At 39.7% G+C, this 27,189-nt stretch overlaps 1 protein-coding gene across 1 annotated transcript in view; it reads right to left on the reverse strand.

Moving 5' to 3' along the window:
• The window catches only part of EFCAB6 (EF-hand calcium binding domain 6), a 264,360-nt gene that overhangs the window by 147,555 nt on the left and 89,616 nt on the right, over window positions 1–27,189 (reverse strand). Inside the window, exons 9-10 of the mRNA XM_064368188.1 lie at window positions 5,758–5,868; window positions 1,733–1,841 (exon numbers count right to left, since the gene is read on the reverse strand). Coding sequence (XP_064224258.1) covers window positions 1,733–1,841; window positions 5,758–5,868 — 220 coding nt within the window. The remainder of the gene's footprint in view (window positions 1–1,732; window positions 1,842–5,757; window positions 5,869–27,189) is intronic.

The raw sequence follows: 27,189 nt of genomic DNA on the forward strand, positions 1-27,189 counted from the left end.
CGTACTCAATTCTTAACCTACACAGTTTATTGATCTCTAGTTGAATAGCACAACAATTACTTTTAAATAGTCTCATAGTTGGAGTGATTCATGTTATTGTATAGTCCTCCATTAAAGGAAATGAAGGTTTCCCTATTTTTAATTAAATTACTTCTTCAGTATACTATTAGAACCTGAGGAGGGTTAACACACAGAGGCCTCGTTTCTCCTTTCCCAGGTGGCTCAGCCAGCAGGGTCCCAGGCAGCCCCGCCCAGTGCTGGAGTGTGGCTGCTCTGGAGCCTGGCATCCTCGACCACCACTATCTGGGTAGCCTCAGGAGAGTTACTTAGCACCGAGGCTTCCTTTGCTCATCTGTCAGATGGAGATAATAATCACGTTTGCAGCCAGGAGTGGTGGCTCACGCCTGTAATCCCAACACTTTGGGAGGCCGAGGTGGGCAGATCATGGGGTCAGGAGATCGAGACCATCCTGGTTAACACAGTGAAACACTGTCTCTATTAAAAATACAAAAAATTATCCAGGCATGGTGGCACGCGCCTGTAGTCCCAGCTACTCAGGAGGCTGAGGCAGGAGAATCGCTTGAACCCAAGAGATGGAGGTTGCAGTGAGCTGAGATCACACCACTGCACTCCAGCCTGGGCAACAGAGCGAGACTTCGTCTCAAAAATAATAATAGCAATAACAATAATAATAATAATGTTTGCCTCACTGAGGTGTTGAGAGGATTAAGTGAGTGTATATACCTTCGAATCACTTAAGACAGTGCCTGGCGCATAGTAAGCACTCAACATTGTTGTTCCTTCAGAGACACCAAGTCATTTAGGCCTAAAGATTCATTCAAAGAACCCCACGTTTCTGAATCCACACTGTGCTTGGAAACCCCATGCAATGGCATTCTAGTATGGTGGAGGCAGGTGCTGGGGTCTCCACAGAGAGCAAACCAGAAACCTGTAGGCCACCTCCAGGCAGTGCTGGCTTCTCCCTGAGGCACCACCCTCACACTCCCAGACATCCCCTCTGCGGCAAGTTTTAGGAGGCTGATGCTGAACTAAGGGACGCCTTTGGCCTCTGAAATCATTTGTACGCAGTCCTACGTGAGTCTCAGAACAGTAATTCACTCTACTCCTCACTTTTTACTAGAGCTTCTGTTACAGAACATGCTTAGCAAATGTCATTGCATATCAAAAGGATCCAACTGCTGCTTTCTAAAACAATATTAAAGTGAGAAAGGAGCTAATGCTGAAAGGGAGAAAAAGCAGGTTGTAAATTCATGAATTAGTCTCTCTTTATAGTACAGTTAAAAATTAAAAAGGCTATTCTGGCACAAAGAATATGCTCCTGTTTGGGGCAGTAAGTTGGTTAGGAACTGATCAACTCCAGGTTAGGGTGGGGAAAGGTCACCAGGTCTGGACTGCTAATTAAACAGTGACTGATGACGAGTCACTACATCCATTATGATCTTGTCCCACATTGTTCCCGTCACTATTGGCACTTATCTTGCTGTATTGCAATTAATTTTCCATCATCTCTCCTCCCAGCTAGACTCAACTCTTGAGGTCACAGCTTCTATTCCTAAGCACTCAGAACAATTCCCAGCATGTAACAGGAGCTCAAGAAGTGTTTGCTGGATGGATATGTGAACGAATATGGAGGTTTTATCGGTTTCGTTCTGAGTGTTTGCATTCTTAGAAACAATGAGTGTTTCACAAGAAAAGGGTTTCAAAATCTTACAGTGTTGATTATCAGTAATGCTTTCTTCAGTGATGCAGAGCGGTCTTCAGTGTGTCTAAATAACTTTGTGATGATGTTTTCCTTGTGAGATTCATTTCTAGAGTTGATGCTACAAGAGGATTAGGAGAAAAGCAGGAATACGATTATGTTCTTGAACTTTGTTCTTTCTTAATGCAAGAAACAAGCACCCTCACCAAAATACAATAGTGCTTTCTTTAAGGGTGGCTGTTTTTCCTGACAATGTGCAGCACTTGTGGGACTCAGGTAAACTTCAGTTACTGTGATCAAAGAGACACCATGAACATAGGCCTCAGGTGTGGGCGAGCCTTGCTGTACCATCCCTTCTCCCCACGAGACCAACTCATCAGCCATCCTGCACATCTGCGGTTTTGGTCTCAAGACCACTAAAGGGTCCGTGGGCCACTGCTGAGACCTCAGTGGCTGGGAAGCTGGGGGCCCTCCCTCCCGTGTGGGCAGCATACTGTAGCTGTCTCATCCACATGGTAACTGAGGGCTCATAATCTGTTTTAGAACTGCGAGGACAGCAGCCTTCTCAGCCTCTCCCTTTCCACTGACAATGGCCACGACCCCCTATGTTGTTAGATCCCCCTTTTCCTCTATGCCCTCTTTCTTTCATCCCTGAGCTCAGGGCCCATCAGTGTACATGTGTGCTCCTGAAGGCCATGATCACCCCCTCTGGAGACCAAAACCAAGTTCAACATGGGCTTTGCTCAGAAAGGGAGACTTGTCAGAACCTCATCACAACATATCATTGGCTGCCTCTCTTTTCTGAGGTTCTACTAGAGCATCGTACCCTCCCCATGACGAATGACAATGAGTTTACCTGCAGAACCACTCTCAGATTTGTCTGGGAGTTTTTGTTGCTGCATCTATACAGCCATCTTAGCATCTTTCGGTTGTGCAGAAACAATAAGCATATGCCTGCCACCGCCTTCCAGAAACATGTGCTGGCTTCCTGAGTCTAAGTTCCTCATGTGACTTGTGGGAACCTCTTTTTTCTAGAGACCGCCAGCACTGGGGCATGAATAGATGATTTTTATAGCAGTTTTTACCCACTGGGTAGCCCTGACACAGGGGCTGGAGAGCTCCCTCTTGTGGGGACTCACTGCAGGACGCAGAGCAGCAACCTTGGCCTCTACCCACTAGGTATCAGTGCAGGTTTGGATCTGAATCCTGAAAGATGCAATCCCAAATGTTGAAATCCCAAAAGATCAGAGTCTCTAAATTCTAAAACCCCTAATGCCTAACATCACAAAAATCACAATCTTGAAAGACTAAAATCTCAGCCAGGCACGGTGGCTCACAGCTGTATCCCAGCACTTTGGGAGGCAGAAGCAGGCGGATCACAAGGTCAGGAGTTCGAGACCATCCTGGCCAACGTGGTGAAACCTTGTCTCTACTAAAAATACAAAAATTATCTGGGTGAGGTGGTGTACACCTGTAGTACCAGCTACTACGGAAGCTGAGGCTGGAGAATTGCTTGAACCCAGGAGGCAGAGGTTGCAGTTAGCCAAGATCAGGCCACTGCACTCCAGCCTGGTGACAGAGTGAGACTTTGTCTCAAAAAAAAAGAAAAGAAAAAGTTTAAAATCCTGAAAGCCAAATTCTGGGCAAGGGATTGGTGTGTTTTCAGTTGTACACAGCATAGTTGTATCATGCTAGGTGGAACTATGACCTTGCTATTGTCGTTATTTGGAAATGAAGTATGGTTTAAGGAGATGCCTGTGGGTACCAAGTTGCCAAGGGCAGATTTCTGGACTTAATTTTAGGTGTCAACTTGACTGGAAGAAGGAACACCTAGAAACCTGGTAAAGCACTGTGTTGGGTGTGTCTGTGAGGGTGTTTCTGGAGATGAGTGTGTGGGTCTGAGTGGGCAGGGAGGGTTGGGAGGGTTGGGGGGAAAGATGTGCCCTCAGTGTTGGTGAGCACCATCCAATCAGCTAGGAGCCCAGAGAGAACACAGCTCTCTCTCAGAGCTGTGACAATTTCTGCTGCTAACTTGGATGTCAGAAATTTTATTTTATTTTATTTTTGAGTTTTGCTCTTGTTGCCCAGGCTGAAGTGCGATGGCACAATCTTGGTTCACTGCAACCTCCGCCTCTCTGGTTCAAGGGATTCTCCTGCCTCAGCCTCCCGAGTAGCTGGGATTACAGGCATGTACCCCCTAATTTTGCATTTTTAGTAGAGACGGGGTTTCTCCATGTTGGTCAGGCTAGTCTCAAACTCCCAATCTCAGGTGATCCACCCGCCTTGGCCTCCCAAAGTGCTGGGATTACAGGCATGAGCCGCCACATTCAGCTGGAAATGTGACTCCACAAAAGTGCACTATCACAATGTTGCCTTTGCGTGTAAGCATTGTGTGTGTTATATAAAAACACTGAAACTTGCTCAATATATGAAGAGATGTCACTTTTGTTCACTGCATTTGTGAAAGATAAAATTTCTCAAGATCTTGGCTCTTTGGGAAACTGCACAGGCAGTGGTGACCTATCGCAGATTTTGATTGATCTTGCCAAAGACTTAGGTTGTCTGTCACAGTATTCCAAATGACTGCAGTCATAAAACTGGGTGCATGCAATTACTCATGATAATGATATACATTTATACATTTCACTTTTTGACCTATTTCTTTAGGAATAGGGTTCATCTGCTCACAACTGTCAAATTTATGTGATGGTCACTAGTATATCTGAGTGCTTATGCTTGTAAAGATATGTGTCATTATCGCCTATTTTATAGTGTAATATGGCCTCTGAAGTGTTATGTTGTGTTTTTATGTTTCTCAGATAAATCCCCTTCTACAAATGTAAATAAATATCTTTTAAAGAATTTTTAAATTATTTTTTCTAGAATTATATTTTCAGGATTTTGATCCGCTAAGATTTCAACCTTCAGGATGATGGTATTTAAGGTGTGTCTTTTGTGATTAAGATCAGCTCCCGTCAGTAGCTTCCCCACCTTCAGTGAGACAACGAAAAATGTCCCGTGACATTACCAGATGTCTCCTGGGAGGAAAAATTGTTCCCATTTGAGAACCACTGTTTTAAAATAAACACAACTTTAATTCTGACAGCTCCCCTAGAAAATGTGCTATCAGACAAGAAAATTATAAAGAAACAGAAGTAACTTCATGTAAGGAATGAACTCAGAGATTGCAGCTCTGGAGCAGAGAGGGAGTGCTCTGAATACCTGCAAGACTGCTAACAGGGGCAGTTCATTAAATCTTCATAAATCCCCAAGACAGGGACAGAACCCACGAATTGGGAATTAACACCATGGTATATTTTACTTTACATTAGAGTACAGCACTTTCAATGAGCGTGTCAAGATTATAAAGCCTGTTTTTTTTTCTTTAAGATTCACATAGGGCAATGAATGCAGGATACGTACTAACATAAAATACTTCTTGGTGTCAAAAGCTAAATTCCAAAATTTCATACCAAATATTTTTTAAAACACTTTTGGGCCCCCACCACAATATATGTGATATTGCAAATCTGAGGTTATAACAGGTATTAGAACGAAAACAGAAATAATGATAGAAAAATAATTTCCAAGACCCATGATATCTGCACCACCACACGGACAGTGGCTGGAAAACAAATGAACATGCATTGAGCCTTTCCATGTAACACCTAACAAATACACATTTATATACAATGTTACAAGGATATGCTTAGAGCTGGGGAGGAGCGCTGCCGTGCGTGTGTGCCTGGAGCCTCTGTGGTCCCTAGCTGCCTCCACCACACTCTGAGCAGGTGACTGAGTTAAGATTGTATCGTCTTATGTTTCTCATCTAGAAATTGAAATAATAATTATACCAACCTTACAATTTAAGGCAGCTTTAAATAAGAAAAATTTATAAACGGTAAATCATTATGTAAAAGTTGGCAATTATTCAATGGAGACTAATTGATCATTCAATAAATGCAGAAAAAGGAACACAGATATTCTCTGATCTTTTGTGTATTATGTGTAACTACAATTTTTTTTTTTAAACGTACCTATTTCTTTTTGTCAGGGAGCCTTTATTGCTAATTTCCAACCCCTGATGCTCATGAAATGATGTTAGAAATTGCTTCCAGTTGATTTTAGTGGTGGCTTTAAGTCCAAATCTGGATTTAAAAAATAACAACAAAAATATTACTTTAAACATTTTTTTCTGTGACACTCCATAGGTACTTAATGTTGAATTGAAAATAGCAGCAATGCATTTATATGAAGTTTCAAATCTAACGTAAACAAAATCATTTAGTAAAATTGTACTATGAATTGATTTTTTAAAAGCAAGGAAAAATCAAACTGGCATTAGATCTGCATGTTTCTATATTGTTAATGGCAGCATACACTGAAGGAAGCATCTAAGGGATTTGATTAAAATTATAACATCAATAAAATAATTCTTTCAAATTCATCATTTAAAGAGCCTCTCTATTGTGGCAGGGAGGACAACGGCCTCCATGGTGTCCATTCTCTAATCCTGAGCCTCTCTGAATCCATTCTCTGCCCCAGCAAAGGGACGTGGTGGATGTGGTGAAGGGCAGACCTGGAGATGGAGAGGCTCTCCTAGTTTATCCAGGTGGGCCCACTCTAATCCCATCGATTCTTAAGATTGGAAAGCTTTTCCTAGCTGCAGCCATAAAAAGACTTAAGGACAGAGGGCAGAGATAGGATGCTGGTGGCTTTGAAAGACAAAGAAAGGGGTTGTAAACCAATAAATGCAGGCGGCCTCTAGAAGCTGGAAAAAGCAAGAAAGGAATCTGCCTCAGGTTCCCCAGAAGGAACAAAGCCCTGCTGATTCTTTGATTCCAGCCTAGTGAGACCCAGGTTGGGCTTCTAAGCTAACGAACATTAAAATAATACTTTGGCTCACGCCTGTAATCCTAGCACTTTGGGAGGCCGAGGCGGGTGGATCACGAGGTCAAGAGATCGAGACCATCCTGGTAAACATGGTGAAACCCCGTCTCTACTAAAAATACAAAAAAAAAAATTAGCTGGGCATGGTGGTGCATGCCTGTAATCCCAGCTACTCAGGAGGCTGAGGCAGGAGAATTGCCTGAACCCAGGAGGCGGAGGTTGCGGTGAGCCGAGATCGTGCCATTGCACTTCAGCCTGGGTAACAAGAGCAAAACTCCGTCTCCAAAAAAAAAAAAATAATAATAATAATAATAATACATACGTTGTTTTAAGCCACTAGGCTTGTGTACTTGGTTATGGCAGCAATAGAAAGTTTGTAAAGATTTAAAGTCTTGTCAAGAATCATTAGTTAGAAAATTGTTCCAAAACTCATTTCCAAAATGAATATGGTCCCATGATTCAGGGACCAATGATTTCAGAGTTACAAGATGCCCGCAGGAGCAACCTGATGTGAGCATAGGTTTCAGAAAGACCAGAGTGCAAGTCCCTGCTCCTGTACTTCCTACTGATGTGACCTCAGACACACTGCTCACTATGCTGATTCTGTATTCCTCTCATCTGTAACATGAGAAAAATACTACCTACTGGGAGCGTTGTGATAAGGATGAGAGCTAATAGGTCAAAAAGGCTCTGCTGCAGGTTGAAAAACCAGCAGCGTTCCATCACATACACTCTCCTGTGTCACATACACTGACCTTCTGTGACTTACAGACTAAGTCATATCTATCCTTCCCTAACAGGATGGCAAAAAGTAGTTTGGGCTGAGTTCCTTAGATAATCGATATGAGATCTCAAAGTGGGCATGAAACAGACGGCCCTGTTTTGATCGCTAAAACTTAGTCGCTAAGAAAGAACTGGTTAGACAAACAAATTATCTACATCTAAGGTATTCAAAAATCCAGATAATAGTGGCTAAAACAGTGAATTTTGGGAGAGAATCTTTTGGGATGCTTGAGTCCCAGCCTTAGCACAAAAGAGAGAGGGAAGGATGCCTACTCCTCACCTGAAGGCTTGTGAAAAGAGCGGATTCCACTCAGGGAGCTTGATTCCTGTCCCCTGCAATTGGGGGTGTGATGTATCGGTGCCTGACTCCCAGCTAGAAACCTTGCAGGTGAGAGCTGAGCTGGCTAGCCATTGGGAACAAAAAGGGGAGGGGAGTGCGTTGGTTGGCTTGCTCTATCAGAGCCAACAGGGAAACAACTGCTGAGAGTTTCATGGGGATCAGCTGTGGGCCACGTGAGGGAGGGCAGGTGCATGCACACACACACAGGGGCATCTGCATCTTTGCCCAAGAAAGCCACCTGGAGAAATGAACAGGCTTTAATAGAGACAGATTCCCAGGGGCCGAGAAGGAAATAGGCCATCAGTGGGGCTAGAGATGCATCTGTCTTCATCAAATGTGAAATCCAAAACCCATCAACAGCGCTCATGAAAGCAAACACCTTTGAACACTTGATCGGCCCCAAGAACGCAGCTTCAAGCTCACGGCAATGCCAGTCAAGTGAGAACTTTCAGCCTCCCCTTTTGTTCCTCTCCTTCTTCTGTGCATTTCAATTCCTAGAGGAGGCAGAAACTTGGTTTACAAAATGAGGAAAGAAGAGAAGTGCAAAGTGGGGAAAGGGAGAAGCTGCCATCATGTCGCCTTTACTCCTGCCTGCATCGGGCCCTAATGGGGAAGAAACACAATTCCCATTTAAATTAAGCTTACATCTCTGGCAGCTGTGTGAGACTGGCCACGGCATGACTACACTGAGGCTCTTTATATGATCTAAGACAAACCTGAAAAAGCAAGATCTGCTCAGTTTTTATCCAGGGGCAAAAAATTAATCCAATTGAGTAAATTTAAAGGGGCAGTGGGAAACAAAGTTAAGTAGCTGTAAGATTACAGTACATGAGTCTGCCCAGTTCAACTCAGGTTACACATCCACCCAGCCAGATATCCATCCATTCCTACATCCACACCAAGCTTCACTTAAATTATTGCAATAATCTCCTAATGGGTTTCCTTGTACCTACTCTGGCCTTCCTCCAATATATTTCCATACCTCTACCAGCCTGATCTTTCAAAAACACAAATCCGATCAGATTGCTCTCTTGCTTAAAATCTGTCCATGACTCCCCCACTGCTCTTAAGATAAAAACAACACTCCTTCTGAAACGTACAGGCCCGCATGGTGTGGCCGTGCTCACCTCCCTGGCCTCACTCCATGGCATGCTCCCTGGCTATTAGCTCCAGCCACACTGGTCTCTCCATTCTTCCAAAGAGTTGTGCCCTAGATCCCTTATGCTTGTTGCTTCCTTTGCCAACTGCCACGTCGCCCATCTTACCTACTTCCCATACTTGCCCAGTTAATTCTACTCCTCTTTCAGGTCTCTACACAATCACTGTTTCCTCAAGGAAGGCCTCCCTGATTTCCATAGCCAGTGCTATTTTCCCTCTTAGACTCTCTCATTACACCAAATATCCTTCCATTATGGCACTTATTATTTAAATATTATTACTATTGCAGCATCTAATACTTGTACAGCACTTTTGCTATGATTATGATTATGGCAGCTAATACTTGAAAAATGGCTCTTATTACTTCTGCTGCTAGCATCGTAGACATGGTCATGAGAAAGAGACACAGAGACTGATTAGTTATTTTGTTAGGGACACATGGCCACATCTAAACAAGCAGAATGTGACTTTGGTTTTTTCATCTTTCTGACTCAAATTTGAGTCTTTCCTCACCAAAATTTAACAATTACATTGATATGGTTTGTCAAATTATATATGTTCATCATAATGTTCAGCAAGTTAAAAATTAACTTTTATAATGGAAACCGCAGCTGCAGTTAAAAACAAAATCAGCTTCTATATATTATATTTAGGAAATTACCTCGCTGTTTGAGGAAAATATCAGAGATCTTTACATAGTATCACATGCTAAAATAAATTTAAAAGAGGTCAAAAAGTTAAATGTAAAAACTGTAACTACAAAAAAAGGAGAAAAAAAATCTAGGCATGTGCTTATCTGATACTTGAATAAGAATAATTTTTTAAGCAAAACTTAAGAAATCTCAAGCTTATTTAATTACATCAAAATATAAGATTTTTGTATACCATAAACACAAAGCAAAGTTTAAAAGCCAAACAACAGATTAACAAAATTATAAATATATACAATAAATTGTTCAAGTTCTTAAAACATAAAGTGCTTATACAAATGAATAAGAAAAAACTTGACTTCTTCCAGTAATGGTAAAATAAGATCCTCCTGGCCCAACCCTCCTGCAGATAATCACAATAAAATCTGGACATAATATCAAAAGCAGCTATTTGAAAGCACTGTGACCAGAGCAGGCAAAGTCTTGTGGGAAATGTATGCTAAGAGGAGAATTGTAGGGTGGGGGGAGTATTTTCAATGCTTTTACCCTAGGATGAGGCACTGCAGCATGAGGGGTGGCAGAAACATCAGTTAAAAAAAAAAAGTAGCCTTTATGGCCTGGAAAACTAGAAGACTAATTCTAGCCACTAGAGAGAAAGAAGAAATACTGGAAGAGAAACAGCCAAACAGGGATCCCCAAATTCTATCTAACTCACCACAATTCTTACTGGATTCGAACCTCACCTGCTCAGAATATATACTCGAAATAGCTTAGCTAAACACCAAAGATCTGAACTGAGATCACAGCTGCCACCCAAGAAACAGAGTATGCAGTTTGAGTCCAATAAGACAATTATTGCCTACTAAAATAACAGAAAGAACCTTCATTAGAAAAAAATAACTGAATTTAGAGTCTCCACAATTTAACATTCCAAATGTCCAGGATATATTACAAAAATAAAGCACATAAAAACAACTGGAAAAATGAAACCCATACTAAGGAGAAATGAAAATCAACTGAAATAATCCAAATATTGGCATTTACACACAAGATTTTAAAAGCAATTATTTTATTTTTGAAGCAATTATTTTATTTTAAAAGCAATTATTGAAGATAACTATCTTCAATAAAATAAATAAATATATGCCCATAATAAGTCAAAGGATAGGACATCTCAGCGGAGAAATAGACACAATAAAAAGAACTAAATGGAAATTCTAGAAAAGAAACATACACTATCTGAAATTTTAAAAAATTACTGAATAGACTTAATAAAATAATAGAGAAGATAGAGAGAAGAGTGAGTGAACTTAAATATAGATCAACTGAACCCAACCAATATGAAGAATACAGAATACACATATATTTATAAAATGAAGACTTAAAAACATGTTATATAACACTAGATGGTCTGACATATATGTACTTGGAGTCACAGAAGGAGAGGAGAGAGAATGGGACAAAAAAAAATTTGAAGAAATAAAGGCCAAAATTTTCCCAAGTTTGACTAAAGATACACATTTACAGATTTAAGATACACAACAAACATCAAGCATGATATATGAAAAAGGCCACGCAAAGGTACATCACAGCTACAAAGCTGAAAGGCAAATTCGAATGCAACAAGAGAAAAGTGACTTATTAGATACAGGAAGATGCCAATTTAACAGATGGCACTTCATTCAAAAAAACACAAGTGAAAAGTTGTGGAACAATGTCATAAAGTGCCAAAAGAAAGCAAAAAATTACTCAAAGATTTTTCATCAAGGAAAACATCCTTCAAAAATGAAAGAGAAATAAAGATATTTCTAAATATGATAAAACTGAGGGAATCTATCATCATCTAGCACATCTAGACCTCAAAAAAGGAAGTTCTTCAGGCTGAAGGAAAACACTAGCAGATGAAGACCTTGACTCCTCCAAAAGGAATGAAAACAGTGTCAGAAATGGTAAATTTCCAGAAAAAAAAAATACAAAAGGCTTTCTTCTTTTTAATATCTTTATAGATACTTAAAGGAAAAAATAATAACACTGTCTTATGAAATATGTAAGAGGTCAGTATCTAGTATTCATAGTAGTCCCACCTTACCCACAGTTCTGCTTTCCATGGTTTCAGCTACTCATAGTCAACCTAGGTCCAAAAATATTAAATGGAAAGTTCCAGAAATAAACAATTCATAAGTTTTAAGTTGCACACCATTCTGAGTAGTGAGATGAAATCCCACTGTTCCATTCTACCCGGACGTGAATCATTCCTGTGTTTAGTGTGTCCACACTGCATACCCTACACACCTGTTAAGTCATTCAGTAGCCATCTTGGTTGTCAGGTTAACTGTTATAATACTGCAGTGCTTGTGTTCAAGCAACCCTTGTTTACTTAGAAATGGCCCCAAAGCAAAGAGTAATGATGCTGGCAACTTGAATATGCCAAAGAAGCTGTAAAGTGCTTCCTTTAAGGGAAAAAGTGAAAGTTCTTGACCTGATAAGAAAGGAAAAAAACCATGTTGTATGCTGAGGTTGTATTCAACAGTAAGAATAAATCTTCCTTCCATAAAATTATGAAGAATAAGAAATTCATGCTAATTTAGCTGTCACACCTCAAACTGTGAAAATTTTGACACAGTATGTGGTAAGTGCTTGGTTTAAAAAGGCATTAAATTTGTGGGTGGAAGACATGAACAGAAACATATTCCAATTGACAGCAATTGGGTTTGGTAGTATCTATGGCTTCAGTCATTCACTGGGGGTCTTGGAATATATTCCCCATCGATAAGGGAGGACTACTTTATAAAGGACATAGGGCATGATATAGGCCTATTTGATTGCACAGGTTCTTCATTTCATGTGAAGTGGTACAATATTTACTGCATGTAGACTGGGAACAATTGGGGGTGTAAATTACACTTCCCAGAGCAACCATTAAAAATTATGCAAAGCAGTATAACTAAAAAGACTATAAGAAAATTTAACTGGAACTCTAAGAAATATTCAAATAAGCTAAAAAGAAGGTAAGAAAAAAATGAACAAATAAACAGAAACAAAACAAAACAAAACAAAACAAAAGAAAACACAGGGGCAAAGGGAAAAAAGGGAGACTCAAATCCAAATGTGTGAATAATTACTTTAACTATTAAAGGAGTAAATATTTTAATAATATCAGAATAGATTTCTTTATAAAACAATATCCAAATTTATGCAGTCACAAGAGACACATTTAATGTAAAGACCCAGATAGACTGAAAGTAAAAGGACACTATGTGGACCCATGTGATCAAGGTCAACATCAACAATGACAAGCCATGCTGACCCTATATGCTTCAGTATGCTGTGATGAGAATGGCACTTTACCTCTGTGGTCTTTCTCCCCAGAACACATTACTCCAGTCTAATCGGCCAAATCACAACTGAGGGGCATTCTTTAAAATATTTGACCAGTAATCCTCAACACTTGCAAGGTCATCAAAAAACAAGGAAATCTTAAGTAACTGTCATACTCAAGAGAACACTAAGGACACGCAATGACTACTAAGTGTTATGAGGCATCCAAGATGATATTCTGGAATAGAAAAAAAAAGTCAGGAGAAAACTGAGGAAATATAAATAAATTATGGACTTTGATAATAATGTATCAATATTAGTTCACTAATTGTGAAAAAGGGACCATACTAATGGAAGATAAGAATAGGAAAACTGGAGTGGAGTACACTGAAATTCTCTGTACTGTCTTCACAATAGTTCTTTAAATGTAAAACTGTCATAAAATAAAGAAGTTATTTTAAATAAGGGTAATGAAGGAATATTATAAATAGCATTATGCCAATTTGACAATTAATTTGAAATGGATAATTCAAATACTGCCATCAACACACAGGATTTTAAAAGCAATAATTATAATTATCCTCAATGAAATAAATAAAAATATTCCCAAAATAAATCAAAAGACAGCAAAATCTCAGCAGAGAAAATGGACACGATAAAAAGAACTAAACAGAAATTCTAGAAGAGAAAAATATACTATCTGAAATTTAAAAAAAATTATTGAATAGGCTTAACAAAAGACTGGAGAGGACAGAGAAAAGAGTGAGTTTCTTAAATTCAGATCAACTGAACCCAACCAATATGAATACAGAATACACATATATTTATAAAATGAATAGACTTAAAAACATGTTATATACTACTAGATGGTCTGATATATACTTGGAGTCACAGAAGGAGAGGAGAGAAAGAATGGAAAAAACATTTGTTGAAAAACACAAATTACCAAAATGACCCAAGAAGAAAGAGAAATCTCAAATAATTCTATATTAACTTTCTCAAATGAATTTATGATTTAAAATATTCCCCAAAAGCAAACTCCAGGCCTAACTGACTTCTCAGGTGAATTCTATCAAACATTTAAAGAATATAAATAATGCCAGGCAGAAAGCAGAGTTCAGGAAGGAAACATTTCTCAGCACATGTCCCAAAGTCAGTGTACTCTGATCCCAAACTCAAAGATTTTACAAGAAAAGGCAATGTTAGACAAACATCACTCATTTCAAAAGATGGAAAAAATCCTTAACAAAATTTAACAAATAGAATCAAGTAATATATGAATCATAATAATATATTATCACCAAGTGAGGTTTACTCCCAGGATGCAAGGTTGGCTTAACATTTGAAAATCAAGCAATGTAATTCACCATATTAATAGAATAATAAAGAAAAACTACATGCTCATTAAAATAGACACACAAAAATCACTTGACAGAATTCAACATACTTGAGAAACACTTTCAGCAAACAAGTAATAGAAAATTCCTTAAACTAATAAAGGACATCAACAACAGCAACAACAGAAACAATCCATGGCTAATATCACACTCAAACAAAATAAGAGGCATACAGATTGAAAAGAAAGATGCAAGCTTGCCTTTATTTTTAGGTGACATGACTATGTATTTAGAAAATACTAGAAAATCTACAACAAAAGGACTAGAACTAATTAACTAGTGAATTTAATAAAGTCATGATATTTAAAGAGAATATACAAAAATCAATTGTATTTCTGATTATTAGCCATAAATAGTTGGAAAGTGAAATTTTTAAAAATACCTTGTACAGTTGCTTCAAAAAATAAAAACTTAGGAATACATTTTAGATATTATATGTAAGATCTGAGCATTGTAAACAATAAAACTTTGACTAGGAAAAGTAAAGACCTAACTAACTAAAGGGAAAGATGTACCATGTTTTTGGAATGGAAAACTTAATATTGTTTAAGTGTTAAATGGCAATACTTTTTAATGTATTTATAACCTAAATCCTAGCAGGCTTTCAAAAAAATATACTGACAACTGATTTCAACATGACTATGTAGAAAGGCAAAGAACATAGAACAGTCAAATGATTTTGAAAGAGAAAAACAAGTTTGGAGGACTCATACAATCTAATTTTAAGACTTAATTCTTTAGCTCCAGTAACCAAGAAAGTATGGTACTGATGTGAGAATAGACTTGTAGAGACTAAAGAATCCAGAAATATACCCACACTTATATGGTTAGTTGATTTTCAATAAAGGTGAAAAGTAATTCATTGGAGAAAGGGTTGCTTTTTCAACAAATGGTGCTGGAACAATTTGATATCTGTATGGAAACAGAATGAACCTTGACCTTTACCTTATACTATATACAAAAACAAGAAATGGACCCAAATGTAAAAGCTAAACTTTCTAAACTTCTAGTGGAAAACATAGGATTAAATCTTTGTGATACTAGATTAGGCAAAGATTTCTGAAAATAAATACCCCCAAAATATTACCCATAAAATTTTGTAAATGAACTTTCTCAAAATTAAACATGTTTATATTTCAAAAGAAAGAGCTAAGAAAATGAAAGAGCAAGCTACACTGAAGGAAAATGTCTGAAAACATATAACTGATAAAATGCTTATACTCAGAGTATATAAAGAACTTTTACAAATCAGCAATAGGAAAATAACCTGATAAAAATGGAAAAATGATTTGTGGCATTACTTAACAAAAGAAGTTATATGAATGGCCAATATTCACATAAAAAGGGGATCAATATCATTCATCATCAGAAAAAACGCAAATTTTAAACAGACTGAGATACCTCTACACACCTCTAGAACAGCTAAAGTAAGACCGGCAATAGAAGTGTTGGTGAGAATGTGCCACATCTGGAATTATTACACACCACTGGTGGAATTGCAAGATGGTGCTCACTTCAAAAAACAGTGACATAGTATCATAAATTTAAACATATACTCACCATGCAATCCAGCAATTTTACTACTAGACATGTACTCACAAGAAATGAAAACACGTCCAGACAAAGACTTGTATATCAATAGTCATAGCAGTTACTTCCATAATGACCCCAAACTGAAAACAATCCATGCCTGTGTCTATCAGCTGGTGAGTGTATAAACAAAGTGTGGTATATCAATACTAAGGAGTATGACTCATCAATAAAAATTAATGGGATGTTGAGATATGCAACAACATAGATGAATCTTTAAAACACGGTAAGTCAAAGTGGTCAAACACAAAAGACTACTACTGTATGACTCCGTTTATGATAACTCTCAGAAAAGGTAAACTTATAGTGTCAGTGACAGAGAGCAAGGCAATGGTTGCTGGAGGTGGAGGTCACAGGAGGGGATTAATTACACAGGGCAAAAGCAAAATTTTAGGGTTATGAAGTGTTCTAAATCTTGACTATAGTAGTGCTTACATAAACAATTGCAAAAACCCATTAAGCTATGCACTTAAGGATGAATTTATTTTATATAATTTATACCTCCATAAGGCTAGGATCAAAATTTTTAGACATAAAAATGGACAAAGGACATAAACAATTGTTGACAGAGGAACTACAGGAAACTTTCAAACGCAAAAATAGTATGCAACCTCAATAGAAATCAAGGACATGTAAATCAAAACACAATGAAAAGCTGTGCTTTCACCTACCAAATCAGCCAGGGTGTTTAAATGGCAGTGTTCAATACTGGCAAGAAGCACCCCTGTGAACTTCAGGTGTAAGAATAAATTAACACTTTTCTGAAGTGCATTTTAGCATTACATAATGTAAACTTTAAAAATGTTCAAATTCTTTGACTCGAGGGTTAACAAAACATCACTGAGCCATTAAAAATTAATTTCAGAGAGGAGTTCCAAGATGGCCGGTTAGATCCAGCTCAGGATTGCAGCTCCGAGTGAAAGTGCAGAGGGTGAGTGGACGCCACATTTCCAGATGGATTTTTATTGCCCACAGACCAGGAGATTCGCAGGCGGAGGAGCCCCATGGGTCGCCAGCACGGCTGTTTTGGCCGGCGCGGCTGTTTTGGCTGCACCCCACCACAGTTGCTCCAGGTGCAGAGTAAACGGGACTGTGTGCCCACTTAGCCAGCAAGGGGAGCTGAAACAGGGAGCCAGGCCAGGAGATTCCTGGGCAAAAAAAAGTGCCACGAATCTCAGAGCCGCAGTTTCAGCGGCGCAGTGGGTCGCCGCACGGGAAATCACACAGATCCCGGCGACTATTCAACAGGCGACCAGGTCACCTGGTAGAGAGCCGACTGTTCAATGAAAAAATAAAAGGCTCTGAGGCAGGGAGCAAGGAGATCAGGCCCGGCTGGTCCCACCCCCACAAAAACAAAAAAACAGCAATTGGAAACGCTCTGTGTTGAGAGTTTTGCAACGGTCCAGCTCTGTGGGGGAGGGGCATCCGCCATTACTGAGGCAGCCTGACGTTGCTGCGGCAACCCGCCATTACAGAGAAAGTCCGTGATTACAGAGGCAGGCCAACATTGCGGAAGCAGCTCTAACTACACCCATATAAACAGGACTGCAGGGAAGTTCACATGGCAGCTGGGCGGAGCCCACGGCAGCTCAGCGAAGCCTCTGCAGGCTGAGAGTGACTAGGCTGCCTCCTTGTGGGCAGGGCGGCCCTGAAGAAAAAAAAAAAAGGCAGCAGTACAGTGGAAACTCATAAAGCCCTAACTCCCTGGGACAGAACACCTGGGGAAAAAAAAAAGTGGGGGGTTATGAGTTCTGCTGCTGCAGACTTAAATTTACCAGCCCAGCAGCTCTGAATGAACAACAGGGCTCACAGCTCAGCACCTGAGCTAATATAAAGGACTGTTTCCTCAAGCAGCTCCCGACCCCCATATATCCAAAGAGTCACCTCATAAAGGAGAGCTCAGACTGACATTTGGCAGGTATCCTTCTGGGACAAAGCAGAAGAAGAAACTGGTAGCAACCTTTACTGTTTGGCAGCTGCTGCAAGTGATCCCCAGGCAAGCAGGGCCTGGAGTGGACCTCAGCAATCCTACAGCAGAGAGGCCAGACAGTTAAAAGGAAAACTAAGAAACAGAAATAACTTCATCAACAACAAACAGAACGTCCACTCAGAGACCCAATCAGAAAGTCAACAACTACAAAGCTGACAGGTGGATAAATCCATAAAGATGGGAAGAAACCAGCGCAAAAAGGATGAAAACAGCCAAAACCAGAACACCTCTCCTCCTATAAGGGATCACGACTCCTCACCAGCAAGGAAACAAGACTGGATGGAGAATGAGTGTGATGAAATGACAGAATCAGCCTTCAGAAAGTGGGTAATAAGATACTTCCGTGAGCTAAAAGAATATGTTCTAACCCAATGCAAAGAAACTAAGAACCTTGAAAAAAGATTTGACAAAATGCTAATGAGAATGGACAACTTAGAGAGGAATATAAGTGAATTGATGGAGCTGAAAAACACAACACGAGAACTTCGCGAAGCATGCACAAGTTTCAACAGCCGAATTGACCAAGCAGAAGAAAGGATATCAGAGGTCGAAGATCAACTCAATGAAATAAAACGAGAAGGCAAGATTAGAGAAAACAGGATAAAAAGGAATGAACAAAGTCAACAAGAAATATGGGACTATGTGAAAAGACCTAATCTACGTTTGATAGATGTACCTGAATGTGACAAAGAGAATGAATCCAAGCTGGAAAATACTCTTCAGGATATTATCCAGGAAAACTTCCCCAACCTAGCAAGGCAGGCCAATAGTCAAGTCCAGGAAATACAGAGAACACCACAAAGATATTCCTCAAGAAGAGCAACCCCAAGGCACATAATCGTCAGATTCACCAGGGTTGAAATAAAGGAGAAAATGCTAAGGGCAGCCAGAGAGAAAGGTCGGGTTACCCACAAAGGGAGGCCCATCAGACTCACAGCAGATGTCTCAGCAGAAACCCTACAAGCCAGAAGAGAGTGGGGGCCGATATTCAACATCCGTAAAGAAAAGAACTTTCAACCCAGAATTTCATATCCAGCCAAACTAAGCTTCATAAGTGAAGGAAAAATAAAATCCTTTGTGAACAAGCAAGTACTCAGAGATTTCATCACCACCAGACTGGCTTTACAAGAGCTCCTGAAAGAGGCACTACACATAGAAAAGAACAACCAGTACCAGCCACTCCAAAAACACATGAAATGGTAAAAAGCATCAACACAATGAAGAATCTGCATCAATCAACGGGCAAAACAGGTGGCTAGCATCAAAATGGCAGGATCAAATTCACACATAACAATATTAACCCTAAACATAAATGGACTAAATGCCCCAATCAAAAGACACAGACTGGCAAATTGGATAAAAAGCCAAAACCCATCCCTGTGCTGTATCCAGGAAACCCATCTCACATGCAAGGATACATAAAGGCTCAAAATAAAGGGATGGAGGAAGATTTACCAAGCAAATGGAGAGCAAAAAAAAGCAGGAGTTGCAATTCTCATCTCTGATAAAATAGACTTTCAAGCAACAAAGATCAAAAGAGACAAAGAAGGACATTACATAATGGTAAAAGGATCAATGCAACAAGAAGAGCTAACGATCCTAAATATATATGCACCTAATACAGGAGCACCCAGATACATAAGGCAAGTTCTTAATGACTTACAAAGAGACTTAGACTCCCACACAATAATAGTGGGAGACTTCAACACACCATTGTCAATATTAGACAGATCAACGAGACAGAAAATTAACAAGGATATCCAGGACTTGAACTCAGACCTGGACCAAGCAAACCTAATAAACATTTACAGAACTCTCCACCCCAAATCCACAGAATATACATTCTTCTCAGCACCACATCACACCTACTCTAAAATTGACCACATAATTGGAAGTAAATCACTCCTCAGCAAATGCAAAAGAATGGAAACCATAACAAACAGTCTCTCAGACCACAGTGCAATCAAGTTAGAACTCAGAATTCAGAAACCAACCCAGAACCGCACAGCTTCATGGAAACTGAACAACTTTCTCTTGAATGTTGACTGGATAAACAATGAAATGAAGGCAGAAATAAAGATGTTCTTCGAAACCAACGAGAATGAAGACACCACATACCAGAATCTCTGGGACACATTTAAAGCAGTCTCTAGAGGAAAATATATAGCAATAAGTGCCCACATGAGAAGAAAGGAGAGATCTAAAATTGACACCCTATCATCAAAATTGAAAGAGCTAGAGGAGCAAGATCAAAAAAACTCAAAACCTAGCAGAAGACAAGAAATAACTAAGATCAAAGCAGAATTGAAGGAGATAGAGACACAAAAAACCCTTCAAAAAATCAATAAATCCAGGAGCTGGTTTTTTGAAAACATCAACAAAATAGACAGACCACTAGCCAGATTAATAAAAAAGAAAAGAGAGAATAACCAAATAGATGCAATAAAAAATGATAAAGGGGATATCACCACAGATCCCACAGAAATTCAAACCATCATCAGAGATTATTACAAACAACTCTATGCACATAAACTAGAAAACCTGGAAGAAATGAATAAATTCCTGGACAGTTGCCTCCTCCCAAGCCTAAACCAGGAAGAAGTCGAAACCCTGAATAGACCAATAACAAGGTCTGAAGTCGAGGCAGCAATTAAGAGCCTACCACTCAAAAAAAGCCCAGGTCCAGATGGGTTCACAGCCGAATTCTACCAGACGTACACAGAGGAACTGGTACCATTCCTTCTGAAACTATTCCAAATAATCTAAAAAGAGGGAATCCTTCCCAAATCATTTTATGAGACCAACATCATCCTGATACCAAAACCCGGCAGAGACTCAACAAGAAAAGAAAACTACAGGCCAATATCCATGATGAACATAGATGCAAAAATCTTCAATAAAATACTGGCAAGCCGATTACAACAACACATCAAAAAGCTTATCCACCATGATCAAGTAGGATTCATCCCGGGGATGCAAGGCTGGTTCAATATACGCAAGTCTATAAATGTAATTCACCACATAAACAGAACCAAAGACAAAAACCACATGATTATCTCAATTGATGCAGAGAAGGCCTTCGACAAAATTCAACAGCCCTTTATGCTAAAAACTCTCAATAAACTAGGTATCGACGGAACGTATCTCAAAATAATAAAAGCTATTTACGACAAACCAACAGCCAATATCATACTGAATGGGCAAAAACTGGAAGCATTCCCTTTGAAATCTGGCACTAGACAAGGATGCCCTCTCTCACCACTCCTATTCAATATAGTACTGGAAGTTCTAGCCAGAGCAATCAGGCAAGAAAAAGAAAGAAAGGGTATTCAATTAGGAAAGGAGGAAGTCAAATCGTCTCAATTTGCAGACGACATGATTGTATATCTAGAAGACCCCATCATCTCAGCCCAAAATCTCCGGAAAGTGATAAGCAACTTCAGCAAAGTCTCAGGATACAAAATCAACGTGCAAAAATCACAAGCATTCCTATACACCAATAACAGACTTAAAGAGAGCCAAATCAAGAACAAACTGCCATTCACAATTGCTACAAAGAGAATAAAATACCTAGGAATACAACTAACAAGGAACGTACAGGACCTCTTCAAGGAGAACTACAAACCACTGCTCAACGAAATAAGAGAGGACACAAACAGATGGCGAAACATTCCATGTTCATGGTTAGGAAGAATCAATATAGTGAAAATGGCCATACTGCCCAAAGTAATTTACAGATTCAATGCTATCCCCATCAAGCTACCAATGACCTTCTTCACAGAACTGGAAAAAACCACCTTAAACTTCATATGGAACCAAAAGAGCGCCTGCATAGCCAAGTCAATTCTAAGCAAAAAGAACAAAGCAGGAGGCATCACACTACCGGACATCAAACTATACTACAAGGCTACAGTAATCAAAACAGCATGGTACTGGTACCAAAGCAGAGATATAGACCAATGGAACAGAACAGAGGCGTCGGAGGCGACACAACATATCTACAACCATCCGATCTTTGACAAACCTGATAAAAACAAGCAATGGGGAAAGGATTCCCTGTTTAATAAGTGGTGTTGGGAAAACTGGCTAGCCATATGCAGAAAGCAGAAACTGGACCCCTTCTTGACACCTTACACTAAAATTAACTCCAGATGGATTAAAGACTTAAACATAAGACCTAACACCATAAAAACCCTAGAAGAAAACCTAGGCAAAACCATTCAGGACATAGGCATAGGCAAGGACTTCATGAACAAAACACCAAAAGCATTGGCAACAAAAGCCAAAATAGACAAATGGGACCTAATCAAACTCCACAGCTTCTGCACGGTGAAAGAAACAGTCAATAGAGTGAATCGGCAACCAACAGAATGGGAAAAAATCTTTGCAGCCTACCCATCTGACAAAGGGCTGATATCCAGAATTTACAACGAACTAAAACAGATTTACAAGAAAAAAACAAGCCCATTCAAAAATAGGCAAAGGATATGAATAGATACTTTACAAAGGAAGACATACATGAGACCAACAAGCATATGAAAAAATGCTCATCATCAGTGGTCATTAGAGAAATGCAAATCAAAACTACATTGAGATACCATCTCACGCCAGTTAGAACGGCGATCATTAAAAAATCTGGAGACAACAGATGCTGGAGAAGATGTGGAGAAATAGGAACACTTTTACACTGTTGGTGGGAGTGTAAATTAGTTCAACCATTGTGGAAGACAGTGTGGCGATTCCTCAAGGACCTAGAAATAGAAATTCCATTTGACCCAGCAATCCCATTAATGGGTATATATCCAAAGGATTATAAATCGTTCTACTATAAGGACACATGCACACGAATGTTCATTGCAGCACAGTTTACAATAGCAAAGACCTGGAACCAACCCAAATGCCCATCGATGATAGACTGGACAGGAAAAATGTGGCACATATACACCATGGAATATTATGCAGCCATCAAAAATGATGAGTTCGCATCCTTTGTAGGGACATGGATGAACCTGGAAACCATCATTCTCAGCAAACTGACACAGGAACACAAAATCAAACATCCCATGTTCTCACTCATAGACGGGTGTTGAACAATGGGAACACATGGACACAGGGAGGGGAGCACTATACAGTGGGGTCTGTTGGGGGGGACAGTGGGGGGTGGGGAGTTGGGGAGAGAGAGCATGGGGAGAAATGCCACATATGGGTGAAGGGGAGGAAGGCAGCAAATCACACTGCCACATATGCACCTATGCAACAATCTTGCATGTTTTTCACATGTACCCCAAAACCTAAAATGCAATAAAAAAATTAATTTCAAAGTTTTCTTTAATGACATGAAAAATGCTCCTGATATAATATTCTATGAGAAAACAGAATGTAATTTATACTCCATATGGTCTCGACTATGTTAAGTATGTATGTGTGTGTGTACATGTATGTACAAAAGAAATTCTGGAAGAAAATACATCAAAATATTAATAATAGCTATCTCTGGCTACTACAATTATGGTAGTTCATTTATGGTTTCCTTTATGGTCCAGTTTCCATGGCTTTTATAATCAGCATGAATAAACACAATTTTCTAAATAAAAAAAACTCAGCAAGGTAATTTTGCTAAAAATCACATGAATATCCATCCTTAACCAAAGTCACAAAGATAACGGCTGATTATTTTACTTCTAAGAGTGTCCCAGAAGCTCCTTTTATTGCCTCAGGCAGCAAGCAGCTATCCCTCTGGATTCTGACATTGGGAACCAAGTATGATTCTCAGTCCATCTTTCCCATCCTATGAATCCAGGTAAAGACATCGCAGCATGTGACTTCATGCATGGAGAGGGCAGAAGAAACATACAGATCTGTCACACTGTTCCCAAAGAGCCTCTAACTAGTGTCAGAAGAGGCAGCAAAGAGTGACGGGGCAGAGGGTATGATCACATCAGTCATAGGGACCCATGGGAATTCATGGTCTTTTGCCCAGGTCATAGACCCAGAGTCCCTTAACTGAGGGGAAGTCTGGGTATCTTTGAAGAACACCCTGCAATATAGCCATAGGTACACGCTGAGTCAGCTTCCCCAGAAAACTGCTGCTTGGTCATAGGCTTTCATGGTGGCAGAAACGGAGATAGTTTGTAGGTTTCAAAACAGGGACTTCCTATCACTAAAGCTGAGCTGGCACTGCTCTGCCAAGTATCCAACCTGTTCAACAGCAGAGGCCAACACTGAGCAGTCAGCCCAGACCGTTTCTCTGGGTGGACTTTGCAGGCAGCTGGTAAAGAATACACTGGATCCCTGTCATCATGGAGCGGGGCAAGAGTAAAATTCAAAATTTGTGGGGATTTGTGTGCATATACATCCCAGATTCAAATCGGGCTTCCTTGTCTGAAATGCTTCTGCCATTACGGTCATTTGTGGAGTCCTGGGATGCTGTATCCATCACCAAGATACCCCATGCGATACAGCCTTTATCCAAGGAGCTCATTTGTTGGTGAAGAAGGTGTGACAATAGTCTCAGATCCATAAAATTCAACTGTCTTACCACATAGCCCATATTACCCAGCATAGGTGACATCATAGAATGGTTGTATACTTTGCTGATGACTCAATTACAGAATCGGCTAAGAGAAAATATCCTGTGGAGTTAGGGTGCTGTGCTTCAGGATGCATTACGTGCCTTCATCCAGCTGTGGTAGCCCAATAAGGAGAACACAAAGGACTGAGGTCCCCGAGGAAAGCTGGGTAACTCACCAGGTGAACGATGCTGCCCAGCAAAGATGCTGACAGAGAAAAGGAGACATAGAACAGACAGTGGAGGAAGGGCATTATAATTATCAACATAGATCTCATGACCAGCTACAATTACGTGAGTTTAAGCAGCTCAATTGTATGTGATTTCTGTTTTCCTATTCCCCCCACTGCCTTATGCGAAAAGCACGGATTAAAAGCATTTTAGATTCTGGGTAGGGGCATAACAGGATTGACATCTCCCTGGAATAATATGGCAGCTGGCAGGACTTTGAACAGCTCCTCTTTGGAGAAAACAAGGTTTTCATCCCTAAAAGGATGCTGAGGCTTGGATGGGTTGACAGCACTGGATATTCTTCATATGTTCATCTAGATCCACTTTCTGCTCTTATCTACTCTGCATGACACCCAGGTGGGCTGCTTTAACTGGTTCATGCTCCTGGCTTTTGGCTGGTTTTGGTCAGTGTGAGGTGCCAGCAGGAAACTGGAAGGTGAGAGGAGAAAGAAGGTGAACTATTTATTCCCCCATTCTTGCCCTGCTGGGCAGCAGCTTGGCAATGGTCATGTTCTTCTCCCTAAGACCTCATCTCCTGAGGGCAACCCCGTCCTCGTGCATTTCAGTAACTGCTCCCTCTCTTGCCCCTTCAGACCTACAAGGGATCATGGCTTCCTCCTGCTTGTATCCCTGAGATGCTTCCTCAACTGACCTTACTTGAACCTCCCTTCACGTGGGTAAAAGATCCTTTAAAAAATTCACATCAGTCACTCTTCTTAGTGTGCCATCTGCTTTCTGCCTGGACTCTGACCAGTGTATGTCCAAATTAAGAAGACCTCCATCAGAATACAGAATGATTCCATCACTCCCAAGACGTCCTTGTGTTTCTACTTTGGAGTCACACCATCCCTTAAGCCATATCCCTGTTAACCACTGATATTTTCTCCATCTCTGCTGTTTTGCCTTTTCCAAAATGTCATATAAATAGAAGAGATCCTAAACACGTGGGTTACCAAGGTTTCAGTAATAACTGAAAATAAGTCCCAGAGTTTTGCTTCTACACTATATATTATTTAGGCTAAATGGTTTATTTTTTCTGTTTGCATAGTTTCTGCCAGGCTACTGATGTTACCAGCGTGAATGGGAAAATTCTCAACGGGAGATATTTGTGAGTTAAGACCTGCTCACAAGATAGATTGATGATGTATGGTCTCCGGTGAATATGCAAGTTACAAGTTATAGCATTCATTTATTTCATCATTCCAGCTCTTCCTTAAACCTCATCATATTTAAACACAGGTTTTATTTTTAACAGATCTATTTTACATGAAAAGCTCGGCAACATTGAAAAACATAGCATGTTAGTCAAAGGGTCAAGTTAGCAGTTCAATTAAAGTCTACCCTTTTATTAAGAAAATGTTACACACATGCACACCCCACATGCATACACACACGGAACACAGCTTTTAAAGTCTAAAATATTATTTGGATCCAGATCTTTATGTCTCATTACCAAGTTGTCAGGGTTTTACATTTAAGCCCCAGATATTGCACATTTTTAAAATATCAAGCTCAAAAATATATCTGTTTTTTTGTACTGTCCATTCTTAAATTGGATGGTAAGAACAGGCACTCTCAAATCATTTTCTTGGGCATGAAATTTTAGATTTTATTTTACTTCCTTCTTTACTCTTTCTTGGTATTATTTGCCTTTAGAAAAAAAACCTATAGCATATATTTTAATTGTACTTCTTAAGTTAAAATGCAGTAAACATTACTTTTTCTCTTGGTTTACAGTTATATGAGTTTAACACATGCATAGATTCATGCAGATTCCTACACTCAGGAAACAGAACAGTCCCCTCGCCCCACACCTGTGGAGATGCACCTTCCCTCACCTCTGACCCTGGCAAATCAATGGCCTTTTCTCCACCCTTATTGTTTTGCCTTTTCCGGAATCTCTTGCAAATAGAATTCTACTGTAGCAACCTTGAGACTGGTTTCTTTGACTTAGCATGATGTCGTTGATGAGATTCATCCATGTTATGCATATCAACACAGCTTATTCCTTTTTATTAATGAGAAATATTTTATTGCATAGCTTTACAATTTGTTTATTAATTCATCTGCTGAGTTACATTTGAGTTTTTCCAGTTTGAGGTGATTATGAACAGAGCTACCGGGAATATTTGTGCACGGGTTTTTAAATCAACTCTTAATTTTTTTTTAAATAGAAAACATGATATTTAATAAAAGAGAAATAAAAGAGTCTATCTCAATAAAAGATAGACTCATCCTGGTAAATCAACAAAATATGAAACCTAAATCTAGAAGACAAATGAATGTTTTTTGTGATCCTCTCAGTGCCAAGGTAGATTTGCTCTCTTCTGGTAATACGAGGTGTTCTGACTCCACCACTTTCTCCCTGTGGCTTGAGAGGGCGGAAAAGAAAGAGATACACAGGGCTACCCAGTGGGCCAGGGCAACCCCCAGTACCACTCACTGCCTGGCACTATTCCCCTCCTCAAATTTAGTGTGCTTAGTCCAGTATTTCATGGTAGAATTCAGCAGATTCTCCCTTCTTAGGAGATGACATTATTAGTCATAAGTCCTT

Source organism: Aotus nancymaae, unplaced genomic scaffold (genome assembly GCF_030222135.1).
Source record: "Aotus nancymaae isolate 86718 unplaced genomic scaffold, 86718_ANA_hifiasm-v0.15.2.pri h1tg000076l, whole genome shotgun sequence".
In the NCBI taxonomy this organism is placed as follows: Eukaryota; Metazoa; Chordata; class Mammalia; order Primates; family Aotidae; genus Aotus; species Aotus nancymaae.